A 15213-nucleotide genomic window follows, 5' to 3' on the forward strand; every position below is an offset into this window, starting at 1 on the left:
CTTTGGATAAATGTATAATTTCAATCTGTGAGTGTTACGTATGGAAAAAATACACTAAGTAATTTTTTAGTGTTTTTATGTGTGTTACATTGGAGTGTAACGTTTGAGATTGTATTGATTGGAGTGTTACGTTTGAAAAAAATACACAAAGGAGTTTTTTTGGTGTGTTACATCGAAATATTACGTTTGTGATAAGTTCGGAGTGTTACATCGTTACGTTTGGAAAAAAGTATATTAAGGAGTTTTTTAGTATGTTACATTGAAATGTTACGTTATTAGAATATTACATTGGAGTGTTACGTTCTTATTCGTAATGTAAGATTTGTTTTAGAATGAAAGAAAATTCAAAACCTCTATAGTACAGATTGTCTAAATGTGTAATTTCACATTTGGAGAAACCCATTTTCATTCCTCAAAAATTAAATCCAAATATGTAAATAAATATTTTTTTTGTGTAATTTTCATTTTAATAGGACCTTTAAATTCATGAGAAAAAAGAAAGAATTAAACAATTTATAAGATCACATTTTGAGTTTTATTAGCGCTTCACCCTGTTATTATTTGCCACATCTTGATAATTTGTAAATTATTGGTTGGCCGTCGAGGAAGGGAGGCAAATGTAAGAAAAATTAAGAGGCTTTCCCTACCCTAACAAAACAAAGATATTCCATATTAAAAATAACTCTGTCCCAAAACAATTACAATACTTTGAAAATTTCAAGGTAGGTGATCCTTTCAATATAATCTAATAATTGTAAGTATTTTAAAATTTAAAAATAAAAATCTAGATGTCATGTATTGAATTATACATTTATCATATTTTTTTAATCTAACTTGGTTTAAGATATGAGTCAAACATTCACAAGAGTAATGCTACACTTAAAAATATTTTAAGAAATGTTTTACAATATTTTAAGAAATGTTCCATGATTCCATCCTTTCATTTTATCACTTCCAATACTTTTGACAAATAATACCAACCAATCAATTTTCTTCAAATTTTTTTTTCTCCTTTCAAAAGTATTTACTATCTAATTAAAGGTGTAATTGAGAATGATGAAATAAGGGATGTAGCAAATATTTTTATACCACAATTAGTATATCATTTTATGTGTTAACATATTATTAATACTCATCTTGTATGTCTATCTGTTATACAGTGTTAACACATAAAATTGTATAAAAAAGTGCCAAAAGTGGTATTACTCCATCCACAATAATTACTATAAGTCTCACCACACTTATATGTATCCGACCATTTTTTCTACTAAAATCTCTCTGTTAAACGATGAACTTTTTGAGTTGTTTGTTTGCTTAATTTTCTTTGAGTAAATTACTTGCAGGTGATAATCACAGATAATTATTATATATATATATATATATATGTATAAAAATATTTATAATTTAATTATTAATATTAATAAAATTTATTACTATAATTATTTTTTAAATTAAAAATGTTCCATTTTCTTTATGCTGCAGTACTTTAAGGAGACAACCCCAGAATCATGGTTGGACACCAAGTTTGAATCCTGTGGAACGCCTGAAGTGCCCCTAACATCCGTGTGCTTTGGCCCCAAATATATGGCATCCAAACTCTACCAACTGTGCCCCATCCAAGTAAGCCATCGTGTCTCTCTCTCTCTCTCTCTCTCTCTCTCTCTCTCTCACACGTGCACAAATTAATCGAGAAATGCAAGAACAGGGAAATTAAACATAGAATAAAATACAAAAAATATTAAAATAAATCATATTTATAATTCTTATATTTTATCAATTGTGTTATTTTGGTCCCTATCAATTTAATTAGTTCGATTTTGACACTAAAACTTATTTTGGTCCTTATCATTTTAATTAGCTCGATTTTGACTCTTTAACTCCATTTATTTTGATATAAAATATTTTACTTGTAAAATAATTTCAATAATCTTTTTTCTAATGCTTTTTCAATGAACCTAATAAAAAATTCAACAAAGGTGAAACTTTTTACAAAACTCACTGTAAATAATGATAAATTGACATTTCATTGCAAGCCTAACTGAGAGGGTAATTTATAAGTAATTGGGCCGAGCTGGGTAATGAGCTGTTTCTGTGGGCCACAGTAAGAATGACCAAGTAAAAGGGCCTTATTTTTAGCTCAGTCCAAAAGAACCTTGTAGCTCGGTCCCAGAGAGCCTTGCAGTTAGCTTGGTCACTACGGTTAGAGTGGTAGTAATTAGCTTGGTCATATCCTTCTAAGCCAAGGTATTTTGAGCTTTCTTAGGGACCTTGCTCTTGATTAGTTCAGTCCAAACTTGCTATGGTTAGCTCGGTTTCAATAGGCGAAACCGAGGTACAAGCTATGAAGGAAAGAACCGAGCTAGTCAGAGCTCGGTCATTATCGCCAGTTTAGCATGGCCATGTTGGCTCGGTCATTTTGTCATACTACCGAGGTAAAACCATCTCACTTGGTTTAACCAGTGAGGGGGGTGTTGAAGGATAAGCATTATCTTTCAGGAGTGTGATTTCTAGGAGGACTCTACATGGAGGGATAAGAGTCCTACTAGGATTGTGCCACACGGAACTTATAAAAGCTCACAACATAACCTATGGAAGAGATGACGCAACTTTGATTCTCGAATACATAGAGCTTTTGTCTATTTTGCTGACTTAGGCATCAGAGAGGTATCCGGCACACACCCGCCGGCTAGCTCAAGCTTGTGTTTTTAGGGAGAAAAGTGACGTCGTACGGAGGAGCGCAAGCTTGATCGACAAGATCATACGAGAAGAATTATTTTGTACTCGTACAATTGGCGCCGTCTGTGAAAATTTCACAAAGAACAAAACCTCTTGATCAAGTTTTCCTTGCTAATTGAAAGTAATGGCGCACAACGAAGATTTTCCATAATCCGCTATCGACGGACAAACCCCTGAGGGGGGTGGGAGGCACGAAGGCTTGCCCTCTATCCCTCCCATGGTGGATTTAGAACCCCAGCGACAGAACCCCCGGCGGGATGCAAGGGGGAGGCGGGGTAACAGTCCACGTCGCTCTCGCTCATAAAGTCCTGAAAAACAAAGGCGGAGGATCAACCCTCAAATTCTGAAGGATCACGTGAAGGAGCAGGACGAATTGATAAGAAGGATGGCGGCAGACATGGAATTGATGAAGCGCCAGATGAAAGAAAAAGAAGTGGTGACAGGAGAGGGGTGCAAAGGCAACACGCCCCCTCGCCACTCAGAAGATCATGGTAGGCATACCACACCATCACAAGCAGAGAGTGGGAGCCTTAGAACAGGCGATACTCAATCAAGGATTTCTAGGACTCGTTACTTCAGGTTTGAGAGAACGAGGACTGAGAGAAGCACCTATCGGCCCTCACGCACACACCAGACATCATCTAGGCACACGGAGTTGCCTAGATCATCCGACTTACGAACAGTGCTTGAAGAAAGGGCACGATGGAAGGAAGATATCAGGGCACGCGACCCGTACAGAGTCTCAGCCCTTCAGCGGTTGGCTCCTCGGACGTACGGAAGTGTCGAGGTAGGAATGTCAATACCGCGCCTTGCTTACGAACCAACAGACAAAGCATTAGTAAGGCTGCAGACCTCGCCGTTCGTTTCGACGATTGAGAATGCGCCCCTACCATCAGGCTTCCTTCAGCCCAAATTCATCACATATGAGGGAAAGACGGACCCTTACATGCACTTAAGCCACTTTCGCCAGGTTATGGCAGTATACCGGCGAAACAAAGCTTTAATGTGCATCTTATTCCCATCCAGCCTTGGCAACCCAAGTCTGACTTGGTTCGAAAGGCTACCAAAAGGCAGTATCGCCTCTTGGGCACAATTGGCGACCCTACCATCAGGCTTCCTTCAGCCCAAATTCACTACGTATGAGGGGAAGACGGACCCTTACATGCACTTGAGCCACTTTCTCCAGGTTATGGCAGTATACCGGCGAAACAAAGCTTTAATGTGCATCTTATTCCTATCCAGCCTTGGCGACCCAAGTCTGACTTGGTTCGAAAGGCTACCAGAAGGCAGCATCGCCTCTTGGGCACAATTGGCGACCCTACCATCAGGCTTCCTTCAGCCCAAATTCACTACGTATGAGGGGAAGACGGACCCCTACATGCACTTGAGCCACTTTCTCCAGGTTATGGAAGTATACCGGCAAAACGAAGCTTTAATGTGCATCTTATTCCCATCCAGCTTTGGCGACCTAGGTCTGACTTGGTTCGAAAGGCTACCAGAAGGCAGCATCGCCTCTTGGGCACAATTGCTAGAGGCGTTCGTGACTAGGTCCAGAACGAACACCAAAACACCGGTGGAGATCGATCAGCTACTCTACATTGACATGGGTGACAAAGAAACGTTGAGATCCTACAATAGTCGTTATTGGGAGACTTTCAACTAGATAGGGGATTGCCCTACAAACCTCGCCATTGCGCAGTACAAATGGGGCCTGCCAATCGGCAACAAGTTCAGGGACTCAATTACTATGACGTCATCCTTCACGATGGAGGCCTTGATGAAGCGAGTAAATCAACATATTCGCGTAGAGGAAGATGGCGCCCGTGCTAAGGCAAAATCTGGCACAACGACAACACCAGATAAAAAGACTACGGTAAAAGTCAACACGGTGGAGCAATCAAGCAAGAATGGACGAGGCAGACGGTCCAACAAAGAGGATCCAGACAAAAGGTGGCTAAGAGTTTGCACTGCCATTACCACGGTATTCAAGAAACCAATCTACCGAATCCTCAGTGAGATACGCGACAAACCTTTCGTTAGATGGCCAGCCAAGTTGGGGGAAGCACAAAAGGACTATGACGAAAGATCCCGGTGCACCTTCCATGATGAGAGGGGGCACCGCACTAAAAATTGCATGCCATTGAGACAGCATTTGAAGGAATTACTGACAGCTGGGCACCTGGACCAGTACATAGAAGGAGGGGCACAACCAGTCCCCCAAAACCACAACGCTCTAAATGGGATGCCAATTGACGCGCCACCTCAAGGCGTGATCAACGTAATACATGGAATATTCGAACTTGAGCGGGTATGTGAGCTCAGGGGGATGATCAAGAAGGCTGAGAACTTAAGGGAGGTATTAAGTGCATAACCTGCAATCAAAAATGGGAGAACAGAAGCCACGAACATCATATCCTTTTCAGACAAAGACTTGGCAAGGACATATTGCCCTCACAATGATGCACTGGTCGTCACCCTCCGCGTCAAGGATTACGACATCAAGCATATTTTGATTGACCAAGGAAGCTCATGTGAGATAATGTACTACGAAACCTTCAAACAACTGAAACTGGAGGATAAAGACTTGGCGCCTGCGACATCTCTTCTGGTCGGATTCAACTCAATTCCAGAGTGGCCAGTGGACAAGATATTCCTTCTAGTCAGAGCAGGAAGCATGACAAAATAGGTAGAATTTTGGGTATTGAAAATCTCTTCCACCTACAACATAATATTGGGGAGGACATGGTTGCACGCCATGCGATCGGTAGCGTCAACCTACCATCAAGTATTGCGGTTTCCCAACAAAGCTGGAGTAATTGAAGAGGTCTTTGGAGACCAAATTATGTCCAAACAGTGCTTCGTCACAGTAAATGGCAGCCACATTGCCAAAGGGTACGTACAGATGGTAGAAAAACCTGAGAGCAATGAACTGTTTGCGGATGTTGGCAGGACCGCTGAACAGAAGGCAGTGGAAGACTTGGTACAGGTAAGAATAGATGAAAAGGATCTAGAAAAGTTCTTTTTGCTTGGCTCGTCATTATCCAGCACTGAGAGGACAGAGGTCATGGAATTCTTGACCTCTAACATCAAAGTGTTCGCCTGGACGCCGTATGACATGCCTGGTATTGATCCAAACTTCATCTGTCACCAACTGAACGTCCACCCACCTACCAGACCAGTCGTACAGCGCACTCACAGATCGGCACTCCACTACGCCGAGATAGTGGCTGAAGAAATGGGAAACCTTCTAGAGACAAGAGCTATCAAAGAAGTCCACTATCCCAAGTGGATATCCAATACAGTCGTGGTGCCAAAGAAGAATGGAAAATGGCATGTTTGCATAGATTACAAAACAGTCAACAAGCCATGCCCAAAAGATAGTTTTTCCTTGCCCAGGATAGACCAACTGGTAGACTTAACGGCATGGCACAATCAACTTAGCTTTCTTGATGCGTATAGGGGTTACCATCAGATCGCTATGTATGAACCAGACCAGGAGGTCACATCATTTACAACGCCCAGAGGGTTGTATTGTTATAAGGTCATGCCCTTTGGCCTAAAGAACGTAGGGACAACATTCTAACGGGTGGTCACCAAGATGTTTGAACCATTGTTAGGCATAACAATGGAGGCTTACATCGATGACATGGTGGTCAAGAGCAAGAATGAGAAGGACCACCTCAGGGACCTAGGTGAAATGTTCCAGATCCTGAAGAAGAACAAGTTGCGCCTCAATACTTTTAAGTGTGCGTTCGGCGTAGGATCAGGCAAATTCCTAGGTTTCTTGGTAACCAACAGAGGTATTGAGGTAGATCCCTCTCAAATCAAAGCAATCCAAGATCTAGAGAGGCCTAACACAGTAAAAGAAGTGCAGCATCTCACCGGCCTAGCAGCCGCGCTCAACCGGTTCATAAGTCGGTCGTTAGACAGATGCCGACCTTTTTTCCAAGCTTTAAAGGCCAAGTTTGAGTGGGATGAAGAATGCGACCGCGCACTAGAGAACTTGAAAAAGTACATGTCTTCTCCACCATTGCTAGTAACCCCAGTTCCTGGAGAAGAGCTCTTTGTGTACTTGGCAGTTTCGCAGCATGCAGTCAACGCGGTGTTGGTCAGAGCAGAAGGAATCCAACACTTGTCCATTTTTTATGTCAGCAAGACATTGCTGGGGGCAGAAACCAGGTACTTACCATTGGAAAAACTGGCTTTGGCCTTGATGATGGCATCAAGGAAATTGTCACACTATTTCCACGCCCACACCATAATCGTCCTCACTGCTTTTCCATTAAAAGCTTTGTTTGAGAGGGCGAACTTTTCTGCGTGAATCTTGAAGTGGGCAGTGGAGTTGGGACAGTTTGACATCAAGTTTCAACCCAGAACCGTAATAAAAGCTCAAGCCTTGGCAGATTTTGTGGCGGAGTTCACACTAGGAAGTCATCACATCTGCCCAGTTGACTTGACTGATACAGTAGAAAAGGGGATGGAAAGTGCCGCAGTAAGTGCGCAACCCCTAATACGAGATATCCAGCCACATCCCAAAGCAGACCGAAGTGAAGAAAGGGAGAAAGAAGCAAACCATGCTACACCATGCAAAGACTCATCAACAAGAAAGAACTTGGTACAGTCAGATAGCGAGGGGCAAACAGTAGGCATGAACTTGGAAGAAGACACTAGCAACACTCCAGACCCCAAGGCATCATCTGATCCCTCTACTTGCTGGAAGCTGTTTGTTGGAGAGATGTGGAAGCTCTTCGTGGATGGAGCGTCCAACAGGTACGGTGCAGGACTTGGCATAATCCTCATCTCACCAGATAGCCTAATAGTGGAACAAGCAATCAACCTTGGCTTCCCAGGATCAAACAACAAAGCGGAGTATAAAGCACTTATGGCGGGCCTAAAATCAGCACTCTACATGAAGGCCACCGAGCTAATGGTTTATAGTGACACACAGCTGGTGGTAAACCAAATTTCAGGCAACTACGAAGCAAAGGATGACAAGATGGCCAAGTACCAAGAGTTAGTCAGAAAAGAGGTCATGAAGTTTGAAGTAGTACGGATAAAACAGATCGGCAGGGATGAAAACAGTAGAGAAGACGAATTAGTAGGCTTTGCTTCGATGGCAGATACATCCATCCCACATCAATTACTGATTGACTACCTACCAAGACCAAGCATTGAAGAACCCGAAGCAGCTGAAGTATGTTGTGCCGAACTAGGCCCTTCATGGATGGATCCCATTGTAGTGTTCTTGAAAGACGGCGTCTTACTTGAAGAAAAGAAAGAGGCCATCAAAATAAGAGCAAAGTCGCAGCGATTTTGGCTCTCCCCATCTATGGCCTTGTATAAGAAATCTTTCACAAGACCTCACCTAAAGTGTGTTCATCCCAGTAAAGTCAAAGCATTCTTGTTCGAGATACACGAAGGCGTATGCGGAAGCCACCAAGGAGGAAGATCATTGGCTTACAGAGCAATCTCACAAGAATATTGGTGGCCTTACATGCAAGCAGATTCAGAGAAGTATGTCAAGAAGTGCGAGAAATGTCAGAAGTTCGCATACCAAATACATCAACCAGCTAGAGAGCTTCTACCATTAACTAGCCCATGGCCCTTCACAATGTGGGGCTCGGACATAGTAGGACCACTTCTAACGGCACCCAGTAACAGGAAGTTCTTTTTTGCAGCAACAGACTACTTCACAAAGTGGGTGGAGGCAGAAGCACTAGCATTAATAAGGGAGAAAGATGTGAAGAAGTTCGTCTGGCAGAATATCATCACTCGGTTCGGAAAACCAAAAGCTCTAATATCTGAGAATAGCACTCAGTTTGATGAAAAAAAATTTAGAGGCTTTTGTGAGGAGTACAAGATAGAATTTTACAACTCTACACCGGTATACCCTCAAGCAAATGGCTAGGCGGAAGCATCAAATAAAGTCGTCTTGGATGGATTAAAGAAAAGGTTAGAAAAGACAAAAGGAAAGTGGGCTAAGGGGTTTCTTCATGTTTTATGGGCTTACCGTACCACACCTCGGCGATCAACTAGAGAAACGACATTTTCCTTAGCATATGGCATGGAGGCAGTAATCTCACTAGAAGTCGGTCTCCCCACAATAAGAAGTGAGAATTTTGACCCAGACTTAAATAAAGAGGCCATAGCCTTGAAACTCGACCTTGCAGAAGAAAGAAGAGAAAGAGCACTGATTCACATCGCCTCATACCAGCAAGAGTTATCCAAGAAGTATAACAAAGCAGTACATCCAAGGCAATTCAAGATTAAAGATTGGGTGCTACGCAAAGTAATGGGAAACACCCTGGTACCTAGAGATGGCAAGTTAGAGCCCAATTGGGAAGGACCTTACAAAGTGGTCAGATTAGCAGGAAAACGGGCACATCACTTAGAAGATGAGGACAGCAAAGCCATTCCTAGGCCATGAAACACTGTCAATCTCAAACAATTTTAGTTTTAGCTTTTCTTTTAAGTATTTGTAATTTTTTCTTTTATCAATAAAACAAGTAGTTTCTTTTCAGCACAATTGTTTCCTTCTGTAAAAGATTGTTTTATTAAGTTAGGGGCATTAAAATCAGAGTTGGCCGGAATAACCAACTTTGAACTTTCTTCAGCAAGGATCAGAATCTGGGCTGAAGTGGTTGTCTGGAAAAACCAACACCTCTCCTAAGCCGAGGATAAGGATCCAGGCTGCAGGACGTTTGGCAGGAATAACCAAACACTTTACTCTTGGTTGGCAGGAATAACCAACTTAGAGGTTGGCTGGAATAACCAACACCTCTCTTAAGCCGAGGATAAGGATTCAGGCTACAGGACGTTTGGCATGAATAACCAAACACTTTACTCTAGGTTGGCAGGAATAACCAACTTAGAGGTTGGCTAGAATAACCAACACCTCTTCTAAGCCGAGGATAAGGATCCAAGCTGCAGGACGTTTGGCAGGAATAACCAAAACTTTACTCTAAGTTGGCATGAATAACCAACTTTAAGTACTCTTCAGCCGAGATAAGGATCTAGGCTGAAGAGTGGTTTGATGAAAAAACCAACACTTAGTACTCTTCAGCCAAGATACGGATCTAGGTTGAAGAGTGGTTGGCTAGAAAAACCAACACTCAGTACTGTTCAGCCGAGATAAGGATCCAAAATGAAGAGTGGTTGGCTGAAAAAATAAACCAACACTCAGTACAGTTCAGCCGAGATAAAGATCAAGGCTGAAGAGTGGTTGGCTGGAGTAACGCGTAGTAATCTTCAGCCGAGGTAAAAACCTAGGCTAAAGAGGTTGGCAGGTATGACTAGATAGGTATCTCGGTCAGAAAATGTTATACTGCATTCAGATTACATTTGGAAAGAAAATGTAAACATAGGAAGTTAGCCGAAACAACAGTCGTAACAAAAGAAGATTTCATTCAAAATACAAGAGGTACAAAAAAGATATGCCTTAGCCCGGTTACAAGTTCTTTTCAAAGAAGAGAAGAAAAATACATAATCAACCAAACAGGTCCTCAAGATCCGCATCCAGTTCAACTCGGAGCCCAGTTTCAGTTGGTAGCTCAGTTGTCAGGTCTTCCACCGGTGGCTCCACCCGAGCTGACTGAACGGCAGGATCATTGACGACGGCTAGGGCGTTGTGGGGCTCTTATTATTCTTCTTCTTCTTCTTTCCCTTGATGAAGAAATTGTTGTTGGATAGCTGTGGCGTACTCCACCATGTAGCTCGGTATGAAATGTGGGGGAGGGTTGTTGAAGACCTCGGTCTCTAAACCTTGACCGAGCTGAGCCACCACTGCCTTCCACCCACACTTGAAAAATATATCTTTGGTAGCTTCGCATTTTTTGATATAGGTAGCTTCGCACTCCTTATAACCGCGGTCTTTCGCATCATCTACCTGCTTCTCCAGCTCGGCGATCTCCGTATTCTTCTTTCTTTCGAGCTTGGCTAGCTCGCGCAGATATTTATTTTTCATCACAGCCAAAGCCTTCTGCTTATCAGCATCGGCCGAGATAACTAGGCCGGTTAGACGAGCCACCTCGGTATGTAGCTCGGCCAGTTTTTTCTTGGCCTCTTCTAGCTTGGCCGATTTAGCATCAGCTTCTGCCACGGCTTGCCTTGTGGTTTTGCGAAGTTCCAACACACGCTTATGCGCAATGTGGTTTTTCTGCATGGCCTGCGAAAGGAAGGATAGCAAACATGAATAAAAACCGAACAAACAGATCGTCTGAAATAAGAGACGATTAGGAGTACATACCAGCACCATTGACTTCGTTGCCGACCGGATGGCCTTTAGCTCGGTCAAATGGGCATGATGTTTCATATCAGGCGGCAGACAAACGCTCTTAGCCAGGTTGAAGGCGAGCGTGTGATCTTTGTCTGTCACCACTGAATCGGTGTCTTGGATAGCTCAGTTCTGGTATGAAAGTTTCGGGGCCCATTCAGAAGGGCTAGCTCAGTCGGAACCCACGGGCTCTGGGCTCGGTTGTGTGGTTTGCGGAAGAATGGTTTCATCCTCGTCAACAAGGCGTGGCTCGGTTCTAGAAGTCCGAGCACACTTGCTTGGGCGCGATGATGAAGGCTGATGGGATGGTAGGGCTACCACGGTCTCCTATGTTTGACCGGCTTGTGGTACCTCGGGCTCGTTTGTCTCGGTAATAAGGGCTCTTACGGCTCTGTTCTTGTCTATCTCTTGTTCGGCAATTAGTGGGATCAGGTTGATTTTAAGCAAGGCTAGATCTGGTTCTGGTGAAGGCTCCAGCAAGAAATCTGTCACCCTAGTCTCCCTGCGACTACTGTATCTGTAGGTCGGTTCGAAGTTGAGCAGCTCGACCCAACTTCGATTTGGATGTCTTAGTGTGGCTCGAAGGACCTCAAGGTTGGGGTAGCTATACAGGGATTTGAGATGGTTCAAGTCTGCATAAGGGAAAAAAGACAACGGTTAGTGCGGTTGAAAATAAGAAAACCGAAGTAATAGCACAGAAATGAGCCGAAGTATTTATACCGGCTACTCCTTTGTTCCAGTTTATTCGGTCACCTGCGATCTAGGCCTCATGATCTTCAAAATTCCCAGAAACCTAGAAAAAATCGTCGTTATTAACGTCTTTCTCTGGGGTATTTTTTATTATCATTTCACGGCGGCGTCTTATTCTTAAATAATATACCCAGCCATCTTTGTTTGAACCTAAAGAATATTGATGAAATAGCTCGGCTAAATCGAGATTAAGGCCAAGTCGGCGGTTTAGCTCGGCGATGCCATTTATTATTCGGTATGAGTTTGTGGAAAGCTGGGTAGGGCAAAGATTTGTTTGCCTGAGGAATTCACAAATAAGAGGTTGAACTGGGAATCAGAGTTCGGCTTCTACGATGGAAATAACGTTGAAAGGGACAAAGCCCGATTTTCCCTAAGGAGTGGTGTCTAGTTCGGCTAGTGAAAGATGGACGTTGTCTAGAATTGGGTAATCTTTTCGGAATTCGGCGATAGCTCCTGGGGAATTTACTAAAAATCTATACTTCCCCTTGTGGAGTTAGGTATAATTTAGCTAGAGTGTTGGCTCGGTGGTGAGATAACGCTTAGTAGCTCAGTTGAGCGGTCAAGGTAGTGCTTAGCCAACCTAAGTCTGCAAAGTAAAAAAGAGGTATTAAGCACAGATCGTTGGACCGTGCTAAAAGAAACAGAGGCAAAATAAATGGAATCCTAGCTCGGCTACGTGGGGAACTATCTATTCTTAGCTCGGTTAAAGCGGAGGACTTCAGCTCGGTTATGTGGAAACAAGAGGTTCGTAGCCTGGTTGTAACTTAAGGGGCAACGTTCTTAGTTCAGTTTTGACTAAATCAGAGGGCTGGTTTGGCACCAAGTTTTAGCTCTGTTAGAATCTAAGTCTTTCTAGTTCGATAGTGCGCAACCTAATACAGACAGTTCCTTAGCTCGACTAAAATGATTCTTACACCGATTGAAACCTATCTAGTTCAGTTGGCTACACCTGTTAAAAACTAGTTCTTATCTCGGTCGTGGTATGATTTTGGATCTAAAAACGTATCATTTCAGTTCATTCGCAAATCCAGTAGGTGTGTTTATTGTTCAAAAGGTTCTTACTCATTGGAGAGAAAACCATTTGAAAGTGTTGTGAAAAAACACATATATACGAATGATACATGTTGCTAGTCTATACAAATGGAAAGGAAAAGAGGATTGAGTTATTTGCGGATTGAAGACGGAAGGATGTAAATCTGAGACCACGAAGATAGAAATGGCACCAATAGAAAACACGAGCTTTGCAGATGTAGGTTGAAGAAAAACGGAGGCTCGGAAGGTAGAAAGAGAGAAGAAGATGAACAGTGGTTTGTTGGTTTGAAAAATAGGGTTTTGTTTTGTGTAAGGCATAAGTTTAGATGGGACTATTCAAAATACACGAAGTACGATGACGGCTGGGATAGCTGTGCTAGACCAATGGGAGTCAGCCACGTGTCCATGGAATAGAAAGCGACTCAGTTACAGCGACTGAAAAGACATTTTGACCGGACAAATTAGTAACCCGGTGTGAATTTAGCTCGGTTTAAAGGCTAAAGTTTTTAGCTCGGTTGGTAATGGGTAATCTCAATCATGCTGCGCAGATGGAATTAAGGGGCAATTGAGAGGGTAACTAATAAGTAAATTGGGCCGAGTTGGGTAATGGGCTGTTTCTGTGGGCCACAATAAGAATGACCGAGTAAAAAGGCCTTATTGTTAGCTCGGTCCAAAAGAGCCTTGTAGTTAGCTCGGTCCCAGAGAGCCTTACAGTTAGCTCGATCACCACGGTCAGAGTGGTAGCAATTAGCTCAGTCATATCCTTCTAAGCCAAGGTATTTTGAGCTTTCCTGGGGACCTTGCTCTTGATTAGTTCGGTCCAAGCTTGCTATGGTTAGCTCGGTTTCAATAAGCGAAACCGAGGTACAAGCTATGAAGGAAAGAATCGAGCTAGTCAGAGCTTGGTCATTATCGCCAGTTTAGCATGGCCATGTTGGCTCGGTCATTTTGTCATACTATCGAGGTAAAACTATCTCACTTGGTTTAAGCAGTGAGGGGAGTGTTGAAAGATAAGTATTATCTTTCAGGAGTGTAATTCTTAGGAGGACTCTACATGGAGGGATAAGAGTCCTACTAGGATTGTGCCACACGGAACCTATAAAAGCTCACAACATAACCTATGGAAGAGGTAACGCAATTTTGATTCTCGAATAAACAAAGCTTTTGTCTATTTTGCTAACTTAGACATCGGAGAGGTTTCCGGCACACACCCGCCGGCTAGCTCACGTTTGTGTTTTCAGGGAGAAAAGCGACGTCGTACGGAGCAGCGCAAGCTTGATTAACAGAATCATACGAGAAGAATTATTTCGTGCTCGGCTTGCTTGAACTACAGTACATTGATGAAAGCAACGATGGTAAATTAACTTAAAAAAATTAAATTCGTAAGCCAATTTCCTTCACTTTGTTGGAAATATTTACTTGTTTTTGGGCCAACCAAATAATGAAAAATAGGTAAAATATTTTTGAGAAAAATATTTTATGGAGAAACAAATGGAGCCTTAATTTTAGATTTTGTGTCAATTTAATCTAATTGATAATACAAATTAAGGTTTTTGAAAGAAAATAGTAACTAAGTTAGTTGAGATTAACTCACTAAATTGAAGTTCATAATTTTATATCAGATCAAGCTCATATACATTTTTATTAAAAAAATTAAAAAAAAAAACTAATAATTGTCTAAACTATTATCATATATTTTTAATATTCGATCCTATATTTGATTTTTTTAATCCTAAAATACACTATTTTGACAGGATTTCACACTAGCAACAACGTTAGTGAGGCCAGGGTCATCATTTTTAGAAGATTTGACACATGCAAATAACTTCTCAAATGAAGGTTATGGATCGGTGACGAGAGTTTTTATTGTCTGCAACGAAGATTACACAATAACAGAGGAATACCAATGGTGGATGATCGAAAACATCGGAGGAGTGAAAGAAGTGATGGAGATCAAGGGTGCGGATCATATGCCAATGTTTTCAAAGCCTCAAGAACTTTGTTGCTGTCTCTTAGAAATTGCTAATAAGCACACTTAAACATGTGATAGCAAGCAAATAAAACATTCTCGAAAATTCCTTTTAGGTGAAAGTTTTGATTGTAGCATGATCTTTTTTAATCTTTAATTTGTGATAATAAATATTGATGTTGCATTGATTGTGGTTGTTTTCAAATTTTCTTTTTTTTTTTTTTTGCTTTCTGCTCTTTTATGTTTCTTATTTAACATTTAGGTGATGTTTAGATTATGCATTTAGGTAAAAATTTAGAACAAAATAAAGAAGGTAAAATATGAGTGAAATGTAAATTATATTTCATTCACATTTTATTTACTTTTTTTTTTCTTTTTAAATAATTATTTAAATTTATGATTTAAACACAATCTCGTGATGCATTTGGGATAAGATTAAAATAATTAAAATGTC

General features: G+C 41.7%; 1 protein-coding gene across 1 annotated transcript in view; it reads left to right on the forward strand.

The window, feature by feature from the left end:
* The window catches only part of LOC114320163 (salicylic acid-binding protein 2), a 29562-nt gene extending 14598 nt beyond the window's left edge, over nucleotides 1–14964 (forward strand). The window contains exons 2-3 of the mRNA XM_028267289.2: nucleotides 1483–1620; nucleotides 14545–14964. Of these exons, the coding sequence (XP_028123090.2) occupies nucleotides 1483–1620; nucleotides 14545–14829 (423 nt within the window). The 3' untranslated portion in view covers nucleotides 14830–14964. The remainder of the gene's footprint in view (nucleotides 1–1482; nucleotides 1621–14544) is intronic.
* Nucleotides 14965–15213: the final 249 nt, after the last annotated feature.

This window comes from Camellia sinensis, chromosome 9, assembly GCF_055761805.1.
Source record: "Camellia sinensis isolate YWXY chromosome 9, ASM5576180v1, whole genome shotgun sequence".
Taxonomy (NCBI): domain Eukaryota; kingdom Viridiplantae; phylum Streptophyta; class Magnoliopsida; order Ericales; family Theaceae; genus Camellia; species Camellia sinensis.